The sequence below is a fragment of the Mastomys coucha genome, chromosome X (genome assembly GCF_008632895.1).
Source record: "Mastomys coucha isolate ucsf_1 chromosome X, UCSF_Mcou_1, whole genome shotgun sequence".
Lineage (NCBI taxonomy): Eukaryota > Metazoa > Chordata > Mammalia > Rodentia > Muridae > Mastomys > Mastomys coucha.
Genome location: NC_045030.1, coordinates 132,990,040 through 133,006,935, shown reverse-complemented (window position 1 = coordinate 133,006,935; position 16,896 = coordinate 132,990,040). Strand labels below are relative to the sequence as shown.

General features: G+C 36.8%; 1 protein-coding gene across 2 annotated transcripts in view; it reads left to right on the top strand.

The window, feature by feature from the left end:
- Nucleotides 1-16,896, top strand: part of Morc4 (MORC family CW-type zinc finger 4) — a 48,340-nt gene that overhangs the window by 15,476 nt on the left and 15,968 nt on the right. For both annotated transcript variants that reach the window (XM_031368645.1, XM_031368652.1), the window contains exons 6-11: nt 559-691; nt 998-1,126; nt 3,316-3,435; nt 5,030-5,130; nt 13,303-13,392; nt 16,098-16,226. In XM_031368645.1, the coding sequence (XP_031224505.1) occupies nt 559-691; nt 998-1,126; nt 3,316-3,435; nt 5,030-5,130; nt 13,303-13,392; nt 16,098-16,226 (702 nt within the window). The remainder of the gene's footprint in view (nt 1-558; nt 692-997; nt 1,127-3,315; nt 3,436-5,029; nt 5,131-13,302; nt 13,393-16,097; nt 16,227-16,896) is intronic.

The window sequence follows — 16,896 nt, the reverse complement described above, 5'->3', positions numbered from 1 at the left end:
GAGAGAGAGAGAGAGAGAGAGAGAGAGAGAGAGAGAGAGATTTAGTTGAGTTCTAGGTCAGTCTTGGATATACAGAATGACTCTGCATTAGGGGGAGAAAAGACACAGGACTGGATATGGGGAAATCTTGGTTTTCTGCTGATGATGCCAGCAGAAGTTGACTTGGATTCATCTACTCATTTTAGTTGGAAAAAGTGATATTTAATGACTTCTCTAGCAGGACTCAGAAAGTAATTTAATATCTTGCATTGAGAATAGCTGAAATCCATTTGATTCATCAAATCATAGATATTCCACATTCCTTTTGGTCTTCCCTTATGAACTTGGTATCACCAACAGTAAGAAACATGGTATATAGATTTAAAATAGGAACAATTTAAATATTGTATGGTCCTCAAATGACATAGTTTGTAGTTCCTTTGGAGTGGTAGTCAGGGAAAGAAACATAGCTGAGTCTTGGCTTATATTTCATTTCTGTTGGCTTCCTAAAACAAGCCCCACCCCTACTCCCTGTTGAAGCCAGTTCTTCTTAGATTGGTACTTATCTCTTTCACTCAGAAACAAAGATGGAAAGTCTGAGCTGGACTTTGATACAGATCAATATGATATCCTGGTATCAGACTTCGATGCTGAAGAAAAAGTGATTGGTGGTGTTACCTCTGAGCTGCCAGAAACCGAGTATTCCTTACGGGTAAGAACAGTCCATCGTTAACAGTGGGAAGTACAGTTTCCCACAGTGGGAAAACATTATAGAGCCCAACTGAAGTGCAGTTGTGCAGAGATGATTTTCTGCTAGGATTCCTTTTCACAATCTACACAGAAACAGTTTAGTTTCTGTAGCTACTTCCACTTCAGAATGGTGGTTGAAATATTGTAACACATATAGAAACTAAGCCAAATATTTGCCAAGCCTAGGCTCTATAGGCTAGTGATGTTTTGAGGCGATAGCTGTAGAATTGGTAGTATGTATAACAATTTTCCTTTCACAAATCCATAGGCATTTTGTAGTATTCTATATATGAAGCCCCGGATGAAGATTTTTCTGCGACAAAAGAAGGTGACTACCCAGATGATTGCTAAGAGCCTGGCCAATGTAGAATATGATATATATAAGCCTACCTCCACAGTATCCTTACATGTAGCTGACATGTTCATTTCAGGGTTAAATATCTATATTGGTACACAGCCAAAACACTGCCTTGTTCCAATTCAAAATCGTGTGCTAAAACATTCCTCCTACTGGATCCTTGAAGAATGTCTTAAGTGTCTGTACCAGTTTTATCAGAAACTACCTGTGAACTGTTAAATGAAAGTCATGTGTATTTGAAGATTGTGGCTCAGTAGATTTTAAAATCTAGTATTTGTTTACTTGTTTGTTTGTTTATTTATTTGTCTCAAGACAGAGCTTCCTGCAATATTCCTTGCTGGCCTGGAACTCACTGTTTACTATAGGCTAGCTTTAAACTTGAGGTGATCCTCTTGCCTCAGCCTCTTGCATGATAAGATTATAAGTATATGCTGCCATGCCTGGCTTTAAAATATTTTTATTAGAAATATTTATTTTTTAAGTCCTCAGCATATACTAGTGAGCAGCCAAATTTGAGAATCTCATTCATAGCTATCCACATTACATTTTTATTTATATTGGAATTGTGTCACATTTATATTGATTAAAATAAAATTTTAGTTGGACTCGTTAATCTTACAGTTTATGTTGTACTAGCTCCAGATTTGGACTTGGATGTGAATTAGTGAGTGGAAATTAAAGTTATTTCTAGGAGGAGATGAATCATTAACAAGCTCAACATGGATTTCCTGGGAACTTCTTGTAGTGACAGCCACTCAGAAGAGCACATGCTCATTTTCTACACCTCATTGCACTGTAAGTGGATTTCAGATACTAGGGACAATCTTAAGATGAACTATGCTAATTAACCATCTTCACTGGTGGTGTTTTGAGGAGAAATTAGTCTTCAGAAGACTCAGAATTCAAGTACTTATGAAAAATTGTTCTTTTTTTATTTTAGAGTGACCAAGAATATAATTCTTAGACCTAGAGACATGTTCAAAGACATCATTTTACTTTGTCTTCTTTTTTACTTGTTTAAAGTAATCTGGGCAGTTATTCCTCACAGTGGATTTATTTTTTTTTTCCCTTCTGGGAAACACATACCTTTTGTACTAGGAAATTTACCCAAACAAGTCCAGGTTAGAGTCCCAGCTAGCAAGTGAGAAAGTTATAACTTCACCTCACGTAGGTTAAGATCATAGCACTATGCATTTAGCAGAGTCCCTCTAATGACATGTTTTGAACTCCTGTTTTTAGGATATGTTCCTTTCCTGGGCCCAGCTTCTTAAGTTTGTAGGTTTCTATCAGAGCAACTTAAACGCATGCATTTTTATATTTATCACAGCCCCCTTCCCATTAATACAGTTACCGTCTCATGTTACACTTCTAGTTAAATAGAGTCACTGTTGGCATGACTAAAATGAAACCCCAAACACTAGAGTTTTCCTGAGATGACTGCAGAACAAGGTAATTGAACTGATTTTTTAATTCCTTAGTCATCAACTCCAAAGCCTCGCCACTCCTCTCTGTGCTCTTCATACAAATTTGATGATGCATTTCCTCCCACAATGTACCCTCAGCCCATTACTTAAAATTTAAAGAGTGTACAGCACAAAATATTTGACAATTATTATCTTTAAAATGTCAACTTTGTGGTATGTGAATTTTGATTAAGATGGAAAAATTTGGTCTTCTTTTTTTTTTTTTAAGAGCCCAGGAAACTTTCTATGTTCTGAGTCAAATATTAGTGTACTAGGTTTACCACACGTGTGACCCATGTCATTTACAAAGGCTGTGTAAGTTTTTTAAAAGCATCTGTGGCAGATAGCAAGAGAAACAATGGGAAGAAGATTGACTTTAGCTCGTGGTTTCAGAGGTTAAGTCCGTTGTAGAAGAGAGAGTAGAGCAGAGTAGCTCCCTTCCTTTGTGACAGCCAAAAAGTAGAGCCATGTGCGGTGGCACACAATTTTAGTCCCAGCACAAGGGAGGTAGAGGCAGGTAGATCTCAGAGCGCAAGGCTAGCCTGGTCCTTAGAGTGAGCTCCAGAGTAGCCAGGGCTACACAGTGATTCCCTATCTCATCCCCCTCTCCAGAAAGAGTAGAGCAGGAGAATGTGTTTTTAAATTCCTTTTTTGTTATGTTAAGTCACATGCACTGACATTTGGTGGGTTTTTTTTTTCTATAATTCAATTTTTTTTTCCTTCTTAATCCTTTAGTGTTTGTCTCCTTAATGATTTTCTACTCAGAATAAGCAGGTGAGAATCACCTTTGGATTCTCTTGCAAATACCATAACCAGTTTGGAGTTATGATGTACCATAACAACCGCCTTATTAAGGCCTTTGAGAAGGTGGGCTGCCAGTTAAAGGTGAGTGCTTAATGTTTGTCATGGGGGCCTTCAATGCGTGGGAAGAGAAGTCTTCAGTCTTAATGGTTTTCAGCCCCTTCTCATGATGGTTGGTTGATTCTGATACTAAAATCCTTTAGCAGTAGGTGAGGTGTCCTATGTGGGAAAATTATTTCTCGGGTACTCATGCAGCAACTGAGTATGTGTTCATAAGGAGTTGAGTTCAGTGATAGCCGCCTCACCATGTGTATGGATTGCTTTATTAGTGTATAAAATAGCTCTTATCTTGTGGAGACGATAATGGTATATTGGAAGGTTCATAAAATTTAGTGTTTGATGACCAAGATTTGGGGGCTGGAGAGATGGCTCAATGGTTAAGAGCACTGACTGCTCTTTTAGAGGTCCTGAGTTCAGTACCCAGCAAGCACATGGTGGCTCACAACCATCTGTAATGGGATCCAATGGCCTCTTTTAGTGTGCAGGTGTACATACATAAAATAAAATCTTAAAAACAAAACAAAACAAAAAACAAAGATTTGTGTCCTGGATTTTCTTTCGATGAGTTCTATCCCTGGGCTAATCAGTTCATTTCTTTGAGGTTCAATGACTATGCTAATAAAGTAGAAATAATGTTTTGTTTATCTGCCTTTCAGCTTACAGGGTTGAAAGAGGTCAAGTATGATAAATGATATGAAGTATCTCATAAGCCAAACTATGCAAATGTTACCATTATCTTTGATGCTTTAATGATCATTGAAAGTAGTAATTTCCACAAGTAATTCTTTTGTTCCTATTTTGAAGATTGGATGGCTAAAGCTTGGGGAATGACAGACTGCTTTGGATTATGTTTACAGTATACCAGTATTACTAGTCGGACAGTTATATAAGACCCAGGATAGCTAACTGTGTGGATAGCTTGGTTTGTCCTGTTAGAGCATCTTCTTAAACAGTTCCTAGTTATGTGTCAGTTTAATTACTCCTTGATTCTAGCAAAGAGTAAAGCAAGCTTTAATCCCCCCCCAATCCCTTGCACTTCATCTTTGACTCTGGTAGTTGCTTGGTGGCCTATATGTGTGTGGACAGGTCTATAGTATGAGATTCAGTGTGGTCATTATATTGCACCTCAAATTTGGAAATGAGATTTCTCTCCAGTTCTGCAAGACGTTAGTATATAATTTTGCTTTGTAGCAGTGTAAATTCTTTATTCCAGGGAATCTTTTGGCAATCCTAGAATATAAAACACATGAACATGGAGTTGTGTGGATGATGTATATATAATCCCAGAACTGAGGGATTATAGTGATCTGTGAATCACTGAACTATCTAAAAGACAGAAATAGGGAGAACTGAAGAACCAGGAGGAGTAAAGAAAGGGGGAGACAATAATTGGGGTATATTATGTGAAAAAAGTCTATTTTCAAAAGTAAGGTGAAACAAGAACTTGTCAGTTTCCCACCTGTGAAAGTATATTCTAAGTGTTCTTCCCTCAAGATCTCCATGGCCTTCCCTTACCCATGAATAGTGTGTAACTTTGTTCATTACTTTTTTGGAATCGGAAGCAAATGCCTCCAGGCTGTCAATACTAATGTGTTGAAATTAACATTTTTCTTCTAAGCCAACCTGTGGAGAAAGTGTGGGAGTAATTGGAGTCATCGAGTGCAATTTCCTAAAACCTGCCTACAACAAACAAGACTTTGAGTATACCAAAGAATACCGGTGAGTCACTCCTAAGCTGAGATGGTGCCGATGAGTTGCTCGGATACCATTTTGCTCTCCAAAACCTCTCACGCATCACTAAAAGCCAGATATATTTTCCAAGATTAGAGATGAGTTTTTGCTCTTTTTAAATTTTCCTTTAGAAATTATGGAATATGGAAGTATTTTGGTATCGTATTTCTGGTAAAATGAAGGACCTTGTTTTTCATCTTGAAGCAAATGAATTTGAAGTTATTGAGCGTATTTTGGAGAGAGAAATTGAAATTTGCCCTTTAAATTTTCTTGAAGCCAGTGTGCACTTTTGGAAATGTCAGAACAACAGGAAGATGTTTAGGTTCTCACAGAAGCATATAGGGAAGATAACTAGCTAAGAATCAGAAAGGAACTTGACTCCAAGGTGAAACCAATAGGGATATTTTAGGAATTGGTGAGGGGAGTTGTTAAAATGGGGTTGAAGATAGGTTTGAGGTTTAGGATACAGGATAGATTGCTTGCTTAGCATGCATGAGGCCCTAGATTTGATACCTCTTATGTCTTAGACAAAGGACATAGGATCAAAAAGTAGAACCCTTGATTGTTATGAAAAATGAGGTACATGAAAATATGAGTTATGTGTATCTAAAATAATTCATGGATATATGCAAAATGGGACTTTATTTATTGTCTTCTAAGCAAAGTTCCTCTGTGATGCTGTGTTTTCTGGAGCTCCCTCTGTAGACTAGGCTGCCCTTGAACTCACAGAGATCAGCCTGCCTTCTGTCTCCCAAGTGCTGGGATCAAAGGTATGCACTACCACTGCCCAGCTGAGGAGAACCTTTAAATATGACCAAAGGAAATCAAGGAAAGCTTCACAAAACAGTGTATATTTGAGCTTAAACTTAAAGGAAAATTAATGTCTTCTAGGTGAACTAATAGGAGGGGTATTTTAAGAAAAAGGATGCTAGGTAATGGCACAGAAAGGTAAGAGATGAGAAAATGTGAGACCGTTTGCTATTATTATTTTTAAATCCCAGTAAAATTTTTCTAAGAGTGGGAGGAAAAATAATCTCTCAGAAATATTTGTTGTGCTCTAAGTTATGACAAAATTAATGAAATATTCCCTTGTTTATACAAGACCATAAGAACTTTAGATGCAGGGTTTGACAAAGAGATAGCTATTTGAATGGCAACCCCAAATTAATTTCTGCATAATTGGGTTTGAGTCACTCAGGCTTATCAGTAGTTATGGCAATGGTGTGCCCTGGATCCAAATAAATTAATCATTTAAATGTGGGTCTGACCCAAAATGAAGACCTTTGATCAAGACGTGTCTCCTAAATGTAAAACCTTAGAAGTGGCATTACTTTAATGGAACCAAATATTGTTTCTTTTGAGTGAAAGTGGTGAATTTAGGATAATTACCTAAATAATATTTGTGAAATCTAAATGTTAGTTATTAAAATGATTTTACAACTTTCCATGTTCTATTGTTGCTAACATAACACCATAAAAGTTTGTACTTCTTTCCTTTGAATACATTAGACCTTGGATTTTGATGCCTAGTTTTGGTATGATGAATTTAAGGTTATTGTAGAAGGTTCAAATAAGAGCATTCTATAAACATGTAGGATTTCTACTTAAGTAGTTTAATAGATACTATATATTTTACTAAAAACAGAATGAGAATACTAACCTACGTAGAGTTTTGTACATAATAAATTTGCTAATTATTACCCAGTTCAAGCATCATTGGCATCTCTTTTAAATATTTACTTTTATTTTGTGTGTATGAGAATTTTTCCTGCATGTCTCCCATATTTGTTCCTGTTGCTGGCAAATGACAGTAGAGGACATCAAATTCCCTGGAACTGAAGTTACAGGCAGTTGTGAGCTGTCGTGTAGGTGCTGGGAACTGAATTGCGGGTCCTTCTTCAAGGGCAGCAACTGCACTTAGCCATTAATTCATCTCTCTGGCTCCACTATTTTTTTTAAAGACAGGATCTCATATACTTCACTTGCCTCAAGCTCACTATGTAGCTGAAGGTAGTTTTGAATTCTTGTATCTCACAAGTGCTAGGACAATAAGAATGAATCTACCATGCCCCATGGCCTTTTATTTCTACGCTGGGGACTGAACCCAAGTGTTTGCTTGCATATGCAAGTGCAAGCAGGAGCTATAATCCCAGCCCTTTATGTAAACTTCATGCAAAGTGAGAGATTTTATATAAAAAATATGAGGATTTGGTAAAAGAGATACAAGCATCATACTACCAGAATATCTGCAAATAAATAATTTGTAATATATCACTTTGAACAATCTGTGGATATTAGACTTTAGCTGTAAATATTGTGGTTCAAGCTTAAAATATTTTTAGAGTCAACTTAACATTTAAAAATGCAACAACCAGGGCATATTAACTGAGCAAGCCACTAACACATAAAGCAGTGACTAGGTTTTATAGAGTCTTCCAAAGAATTTCAAAATTGCTTACTTTACATTCTATTTGTGATGTAGATCATCACACATCTGAAAGTAGTTAAATAACAATAAATGGCTGATAGATCAATTGAAACCTTTTTGGTACCACATAGGAAAATGTGCCCTGAAGGGATAAATGCAGAAACTGTTAGGTATGATTTAAGATATTCTTTAAACAGAGCTCTGAGTTCGAGGCCAGCCTGGTCTACAGAGTGAGTTCCAGGACAGCCAGGGATACACAGAGAAACCATGTCAAACAAACAATAAGCAAACAAACAATAAGCAAACAAACAAAAGATATTTTTTAAAAGGTACAAGATTGGAACTAGAAGGGAATGGCTTGGTGGTTAAGAAACTGGCTGCTCTGCCAGATGATCCAGATCCAATTCTTAGCACCCATATGATGGCTCACAACTTTCTGGAACTCCAGCTCCTAGGGATCCAATTTCTAACTTCTGGCCTCCATGGGCAGCAGGCACACATCCATGCAGAGAAAAATACCCATATGTATAAAATGCATTAAAAAATTAAAAGGACACAAGATGTCAAAGGGGAATGGAATGCTGGTATGCAATTGTGGCATGAGGTAGGGTGTTGACAAGAACTCCGAAGGGGAAATGAGATCGGGGATTACAAGAATGAAGAGAAAGCCAATGAAATTGACTGTACTGCAGGCCAGATCTTAGAGCAAAGACAGACAAATATTTTCTGAGATGGGCAGATTTGGGTTTTTGTAGGCCACCCAGTCTCTTACCCAACTGCTCAATTCTGTCATAGAATGAAAGTATCTATATGCTGTAAGTAAAGGCGTAAGTATTGTGTGTGGTATTTTGTTCACGAAATTGGCAGAGTGGGATTGACTTTCCAGGCTACAGTTTGCACACTACTTTCTTAGAACCCCTATTTCTGAACTGTGTTTCAAGTTTTAACTAATGAATTCAGAGGAACCAGGTGATAATTTATAGTTTATCCACTGAAAGAACAGTGATATTCCACTTCTACCTATAAACAATAGAAAGCATCTTCAGTTGTAACAATTCACCATAGTTTCAGTGGCTTAAAACAATGCTAATTGATTGTTCTAGAGGTCTCTAGGTTAGATCTGACTCAGATCTCACTGGGCTAAAGTCAGGGTGTTGGCAGCCTATCTTCTTTTCTGGAGGCTCTCGGGGAGAATCCAATTCCTCTTTTTTTCTCCAACATGAGGGGCTGCCAGCATTCCTTGGCCCAAGGCCCTCTTCTCCAACTTCAAAGTCAGCAGTGATGAGTCGCATCCTCCTTGCATCAGTCCAGTAAAAGTTGCTTCCATAATCCCATTTCCTCCTCTGATTCTGACTCCTCTGCCTTACTCTTCCACACTTAACGGCTTAACTTGGAATCATTTGGAATAATCTTACTTTCAGGTCCGCTGATGAGTAACAGTAACTCTCTCTTACTGTGTAACTTAAGATACTCATGGATTTTAGGGATCGGGACCTAGACATCTTTGGAAGACTATTATTTTGTCAGTCTGCCCTTTAGCACTTCAAGACTTATTTCTCACACTGAAAAGTGATTGCCCTGTCCCATCCCAATGTCATCAAAAGTATCAGTCTAAAGCCTTAGCTAAACTTCATAAGCTCAGAAGTCCCCCCCCCCTTTACTGCTAAAATAGAGTAGCGTGAGAAGCACAGGACACCAGTTATTTAAAAGCTCTGTGTCAAGTGAAGTTTAAACTGAAAAGAAAAAAGTTCCAGGTACCAAGCAATTTTACAAATCCAGCTAGGCAAATTCCATTAAATATCTAAAGACCAGGCATAATTTTCTGGGATTTGCAACACTGCTCTCCATTACTGAAGCTCTGCTGTCTAGCCTTATGGCTCAATTCTCAAAATTACCTGTTCATAAAGACTAGTATGTTTTTACAGCAGGGTAGTTTCATCAACTTTTATCTGCACTAGAGTTTTTGAAATATTTTATCTCTTGTAACAATAATATAATTGTGTCATTTCTCCCTTCCTTTTCCTCTCCAAATGCTCCCGTATACCTTTCCTTGCTCCCTTTCAAATTCATGGCCTTTTTTATTTACTAGTTATTGTTACATACATATACATATGTGCCTATACATATATATTCCTAATTCCAACCTGCTCAGTTTGTAGAATGTTACTTGTACATATGTTTTTTAACAGTTACAATAGAATTCTTTCATTATATATTCTTCCCCCATTTATTCCTGACAGTCCAAGCTGAAAAAGTTTGTGTTCCTCATCTCAAAACCCTTGTAGATCTTCCATGACTGTGATGAATAGTCATTCCATTTAAGAAGAGGCTCTTGACTGGTCTTTCTTAGATAATCTTATTTCTTTTCTTAGCCTCAGCTGAGATGGTTGTGATGGTCTATGAATCACATGCTTAATATTGCCGAAGAGCCTTAGATGTGACTGAATATTTTAATCTTCCAATCTTACTAATATATTTGCTAATGATTGTCTAACCCTACTCTTTATTCACAGAACTCATTTTCCCAACATGATCATTTTAACATCTTTTGTGATTTTCACTAACTGAATTTTTTTTGTCAAATCCTGCTTGCTTTCTGATAATTGGTTGTTCATTTAAGTTATCGTTTCTTTCCTGTATTTTACATGAACAGCTAGAGGACACAACTCCAGCAGTTTATCTGGAGATCTCAGCCAAATGTACAAATTCATCATGTACAAGCTGCACTTTCCATGCAACTAACGACAGGACATGTTTCTGCTAAGCTTTCTCTCACTGTGTAGCTAGGATCGTATTTCAACTTTTCCAGGAGTGTGTTGTTCATTTCACCTGAGCCTAGATTAGCAGTGTCTTTAACGTTTGTATTCCTAACTCTGCTTATGATGATTTGGGCATTCTTTAAGACAATCTCTATTTTTTCCACCATGCTTCTCCACTCCCTTCTGAATTCTCCAATTTAATTAACACCCATCTCATATAACTATTAGCAATCTGTTCAGTGCAATTTAGACTCTTGCATGTTTCTCAAAATTCTTCAAACTTTTGCCAATTTTTTTTTAATTTTCCTTTTTTTTTCTGATTTTAGACAGGGTCTTGTGTAGCCTCAAGATCACTATATAGCAAAGATGACTTTGAACTTGTCATCTTCCAAAATGTCCCAGGCTGCCAAATTTCAGTTTCAAAGCAACTTCCTCATATTTAGGTTTTTGGTTTTTTTTATAGTAGTACTCTGTTTCTAGGCACCACAGTCTGCCATAATATTTTTATTAAATTTCTGTATATTTAGATGTGTGTGTATGTGTGTGTGTGTACGTGTGTGTATGTGTGTGTATGAGTGTGTGAGTGTGTGTGTGTGTGTGTGTGTGTGTGTGCGTGTGTGTGTGTGTGTGCAGGCTCAGCTCATGAATCTTCATAGCAAACATCTTTACTCACTGAACCATCTCAAAGGCACTGTATTCTTTTTGTCACATCATATACTTGTGAATTTGGGTTGAATTCGTTTACATTCAAAGCAATCATTTGTAAGGGATGCCTTCTGTCATTTGGCAATAAAATCAAATAGCTTCTCTGATTTCCTATGTTGCTGTGTTTTATGTTCAGGTGATGTTTTATAGTGGAATGTTTGAACTGTTTTCTCATTTCCTTGCATATATATTATCTCACTATTTCCCTGTAGTTATAAAGAATGCATTTCACATGGCTCTGCCTCTTTCTCTTCATGTTAGATCTCTATGATGCCTATTCTCTTCAGGTCTATATTTTATTTTGGTTTCTTTTTATTCTTTAGGTCTTCTGTCTCTTTATTGCCATTTACATTTTGTTCAAAACTTGCTTCTTGACTTCCTTCACATCTTTCTAGGGTTCTGTAAGCATCTTTATGCCAGAACTTATTCAAAGACAATTTCTTTGGATTTCATTTTTAAAAATCATACCATATTTTTATATTCCTTTGTATGCATCATGATTTTCATAGCATGATAATTCTGGAAATAAGATACTCCCCACTTTCCTAGGATTTGCTATGTTGTTTTTCTATATATGATGTTGGTAGCATGTTTTGCTGTAAGCTGTCTCTGTGCCAGGAACCAGGTAGAGTGTAAACTTAAGGGTTTCTCACTTGTTTTCTGACCTGTATCTTCCTCTGAAAATTCACTGTGGCTTTCAAATGTAAATATGTGTGTGGTTATGTGTATCTATGCATGCATATATGTGTATATATGTTTATGTGTGTGATTTTGAGTATCTTCATTTTTAACATCTAGCTCACTAAACAGAAAAAATATGAAGAGGTGAAAATAAAGTTCCATCACTTTTAATGTCCTGGACATTATTTCATCTAGAGGAGAAGCTTGTAGTCTTGGAGAAATATATTCAAAAAGGCCACTTGCCCATTGTGTGACCCAAAATAGTAGCATTGAAAGTACTGATCTCTATCCTTGAAGGATAGCATCCTCTTTTGCTATCATGGTTCCTATAAGTGGCTTATGGAACACATGCAGGATTCTCTTTCGAGGAGCTAAAGGTAGAGAATGTATAACTATTACTCTGCTAAGAACAGAAATGGACCAAAATTAACCACAATTTACCATCTACATGTTCCAAAATACTGTAGTTAAATATTAACTGGATTAGATTCAGACTTCTATAGCAACTGTGCAATAAAATGGTGAAGGAACATTTTTCTTATTAGTACTATATCTCTGTGGTCATGCAGATTCTGCAGTTGTTACCTAGGTAAGGAGACTAATTCCACATGCCTATTTATCCTCCCAGGTACCCATCAAGTTTTCTTTATCAAATACATTTTGAAGATGAAACAAAGCATAATTCTTTGTTTGGGAAATTTATAACAGAGAGATGAGAACAGTGGTAGTAGGAGAGGGCTAAGTTAATACAGGAACCTGTCTATGATTATGTTAATCTCATGGATGCAGTGGGAATCTAATTTAAAATGAGTAAAGTGGAGGTAAGGAAGAGGTATACTTAAGAAGCATTCTGCAAAAATAATGAATAATGACCCTGAGGGAAAAGAGACATTTGAAATTTCTCAAGTTTATAGTGTTCTGGGTACGTGTACATTTGCATTAAGTTGTAATCCCGGGGGGTAGAATTTGATAGGAATTATTCATTAGACAAGAGAGCAAATGCAAATACAGCTTCTAATAACAGTGTTGTAGAAAAATGTTGAAGAAACTTTTTTTTTGTATTAGTACTATGCTGTTATGATTAGTGTTTGAATACAAGGGAACTATAAAGACAGATAAAGTTAACATTTGAGAGTTGTTAATAGATAAGGTTTTGTGTATGCTCCTCTCATTTTTCTATTTGATTCTGAAAATGTAAAAATTCATCAGTGTTTATGTCTCTCCTCGTTCCAAAGTGCTGCTCTGTCACAGTCTCTAATGACAACTTGCTCATTCTGTGACTCTGTAAGCCTTGAAAAAAACTAGACAATTTTACTTTGGGGGTGGACTCTAGAAGCATTTTAACTTCACAACCAAAGTGACCATCAAATACTATGGTGTTAATGTTGTAAATTTTTTCCATTATGTTTTTCATTATGGTTTTATTATAGGACTTTTCAAAGGCAGTTGACTCCTATGTTAGTTTTTAAGTGGAAGGTGTTCAGAACTATGCTGACTAGTGGAAATTGCTGGTTAAACAGGAGCTTCTGAGAGATCAAAACATATTCAAATGCTGAACCTTGACATACTTCTTGCATTTTCTTTCAGGTCAACAATAAATGCCCTTGCCCAGAAGCTCAATGCTTATTGGAAGGAAAAGATATCTCAAGGGAGTTTTGAGACCTCACCGACTTCCAGGCTAGTACCACAAACAATGAAAGATAGAATGCGAAAACATTAAGGGGAATGTCCTTCCATCAAATGGAAGAAACAAGGATAAAATAGTGTTTTTTTTTCTCATCAGGGATGTTAGTTAACTAACAATAAGAAGGTACATGTACTAATTACATTGTTTCATCTCTTATTTCTGTCTTAAAATGCATGTGGTTTGGATCCTAAATGTGAAAGGTTTAATGCTGTCAGTTTAGGAGAGACTGTAATATACTGAGGGGTTCTGGCCATTTAAACCAAGCACTCCTGGGTTGCTAGTCTAGACCTGCTTCTTGATAGCTGATTGCGCTTTATAAGTGAGTCACTTGACCTCTCTGAGTTTATCGAGTTAGGCCCCATGCTTTTTAGAACAGTACATGGCATAGAGTGGGTGTTCAGACATGTTGACAAACTTGCGTCCTTTTTTTGTTCTTGCTAAATATTGGGACTGAACTGGTATTTCAGAGAAGAAATGAGAAGAAATTGGGAGCCAAACATATTAGAAAAATGTAGACGTTTCTGAATCTGTGCCTTACTAAGTAAGGAGAAAAAAATCAGCACAGAAGGCAGACTGCATAAGAACATACATATAGTTATGGCCTCGAGAAGTTAAAGATTAAGATGTGCTAAAGATTACACTGACCCCTCATATGGGGGAGCTCCTACTGTTTTAAATGAAAACCACTAGATCAATTATGGTACAGAATTTTGTTTCAAATACAATCCCAATGCTGTGTATGTTTCTAACTTATTCTAAGGTCTTAGCTCATGTTTATCCTCCATGTTTTGCCAAAAATTCAAATTCAAATGAGATGCTATTTTGCCTTTCAAAGTAGCAATGATAAATGTAGTGTGACAGATGTTCTTATATTACTAGTCCATGTAAGAGTTAGCAGCAGAATTTTAATAGAGATTGTTTATTGAGTGTTTATTTAAATTCTAGACATTGTTCTTAGTTCCTTATGTGTAATAATTTATTTACTAATCCACAAAACTCTGAAGTATACAGATATTATTACTTAGCAGATAGAATGCCTAGTACACTAAGGATTTTCATCATTTGTACAGGATTAGAGAAGTAGAACACAGCAGAGCTAAGCTTCAAATTAAGCAACTATGCCCCTGAAGCTACAATCTTCTAGCAAGAGCAATATAATATAGCACCTTTAGCATCCTATTTACTACAAATAGAAATTCTAAACCCCTTCTTTGTGCCTGGATTGAAAGATTCAATATGGTCAGTTTGTAGCCCTTAGCTGAGAGTTGCTGCCTCTTAATGTTCTTGTCATCAGAAATAATGCAAGCATCTCTTGTGCAAATACATCTAAAACCAAAGCTAACTGTGACCTTTCCTTTCTTCTTCCACTTGTGCCGAAATTGCTTTCTATGGGCTCTGGCTCTGTAGCTGTGTGGAAGTATCAGACAGCAGAGGTCAGGTCTGAGCTTAGAGCAGATTGCAAGTCTGGAACAACCTAAAGCAATAGGGAAGTCTAAAAGTATGGGGGAAACTTGGCTAAATAGATGTTTTAAAAAGAGGACATTGGGCTGAGTGTCAGAAGCACCTTTTTCCTCTTTATAAATTTCTCTATTCGTCATTTTCTACAATGGGGCTGTGTTATTTTTATAACTATTAATAAAAACAAACAGGATTTAAAACAATGAAACATCACTACAAGAAGTCATAAAAGAACCATGCCACTTTATTGAATAGTCCAGCAGAAGAGAGCAGTAAAATGCAACATACAAACAAGCGCACCCTGGTAGTAAAGTGGATCTGAGGTAGCTCTCTCCTCCTTGTGTCTTTTCATCCGTCTCTGTTCTCTCTCCAATACATCTTTTCACATTACATATACCGTTTGTCATATATGCAACTGCACCGTTACACAGGGAGATGAATTCACTTTAATCTATAAGTGATTGGGTTACACAGTTCTTGAAGTTCAGGAAGGCAGATGTGCGTTTGAAGAGTTCAACTCTGGATGCCTTTATCCTAATAATTTCAACCAATTGTTAGAGCCGTCACTTTTAGTTAGGAAGTTTAATCAAATTCTATTGCCCTATTTGATGGGCGTGGGAATATCCATCTAATAAAACTGTGAATGAAACAATATAAACATCAAACGGTTTTTTATGCGATACTGGAGTTTAAATTTGGAGCCTTGCGCATGCTAAGCAAGCTGTATGCTGAGCTACATCCCTAAACCTAAAGGACTGTTTTTGAAAGAACAAACAGAGATCAGAAGTGTACGTGGAAGTAGGGGAGAGGTTTTGATGATAGTGCTCTGTGCCTCCTATAAATATAAAATATGTTCAATGATTGGACAAGGAAGTAAGACACTTTGATGGGTCTTATTTCTTTATAGCAATGCATGATACATATACTACTTTTTCAAGTTGATACATCTCAGGGTTAAAATTATCTTATTATTTGCTTTAAAAATGATTCTAGAATAAATATTATTAGCATCTATAAATAATGCTAGATCATTGTGGTTTTTTTTCTGTATCCACATCTGGTGTAGTTATCTATGTTGCTCAAAGTACACACATTTCAAATATCAAGATTTTAAGATTTCTAGCCTATTTTCCATATAAAAGGGTATTTTTTTCATTCTTAGGACCTAGCTTTTAAATGCAGGATGAAGCACAGAGCTAGGACGTATGTAATGGCCTTTCTGGTTTTGCTCACCCAGGAGGATTCCTGACCAGACATGGGTCCAATGCGATGAATGCCTTAAGTGGAGGAAGCTCCCCGGGAAGGTGGATCCATCCACATTACCTGCAAGATGGTTCTGTTATTATAATCCCCATCCAAAGTTCAAGTAAGTCTGAATAGGATTCATTTTATTTCAATAACTCCTGATTTGTCTTCCTCTTTTACAGAACCACTTATATCTAATCTGCATTCTTTGGCCTGGTATCAAGCCCCTTGTGCTGACTGGCCCCATTTTAACTATCTTATCTAACCTTATTTTTTCATTATACATTACAAAGCCCTACACTCTAGTAAGGCACTATTCCTCACATATACCATAGATACCCTCTCCTCTATGGCTTTGATAATGTCATGTCTGTTGACTGAAATCACTTCGTGTATCCCGGTTAAATCATAACCGCCTTGGGAGCTGAAGTCTTGTGTGGCAGCTTTTCATCTCGATAGCAATTTTCAATGATTTTTTTTTTTTACCCTGACCTCCTGCTCCTGCAGTATTCGATTCTCAACAGTTGATCATTTGTCATTTTTTTATTTGGAGGTATTTTTCATGTGTACAGTTTTGGATTCCACAAGCACTTTTAAATTCTCTAAGACTGAGCTCCTTGCACTCCACATTGAGTCAAGCTTTCCCGTGTCACCTCTGGAGCATCAGGGTAAATAGAAGCTGTTGCAGTCAATACTGTTGGTTTTTTTGGTTGTCTTCCTAATGTGCCATATGTTCTTTATAGCTGCCGACATCTAAACAGTGCCCGACATAAGTCAGTATTCACATATGT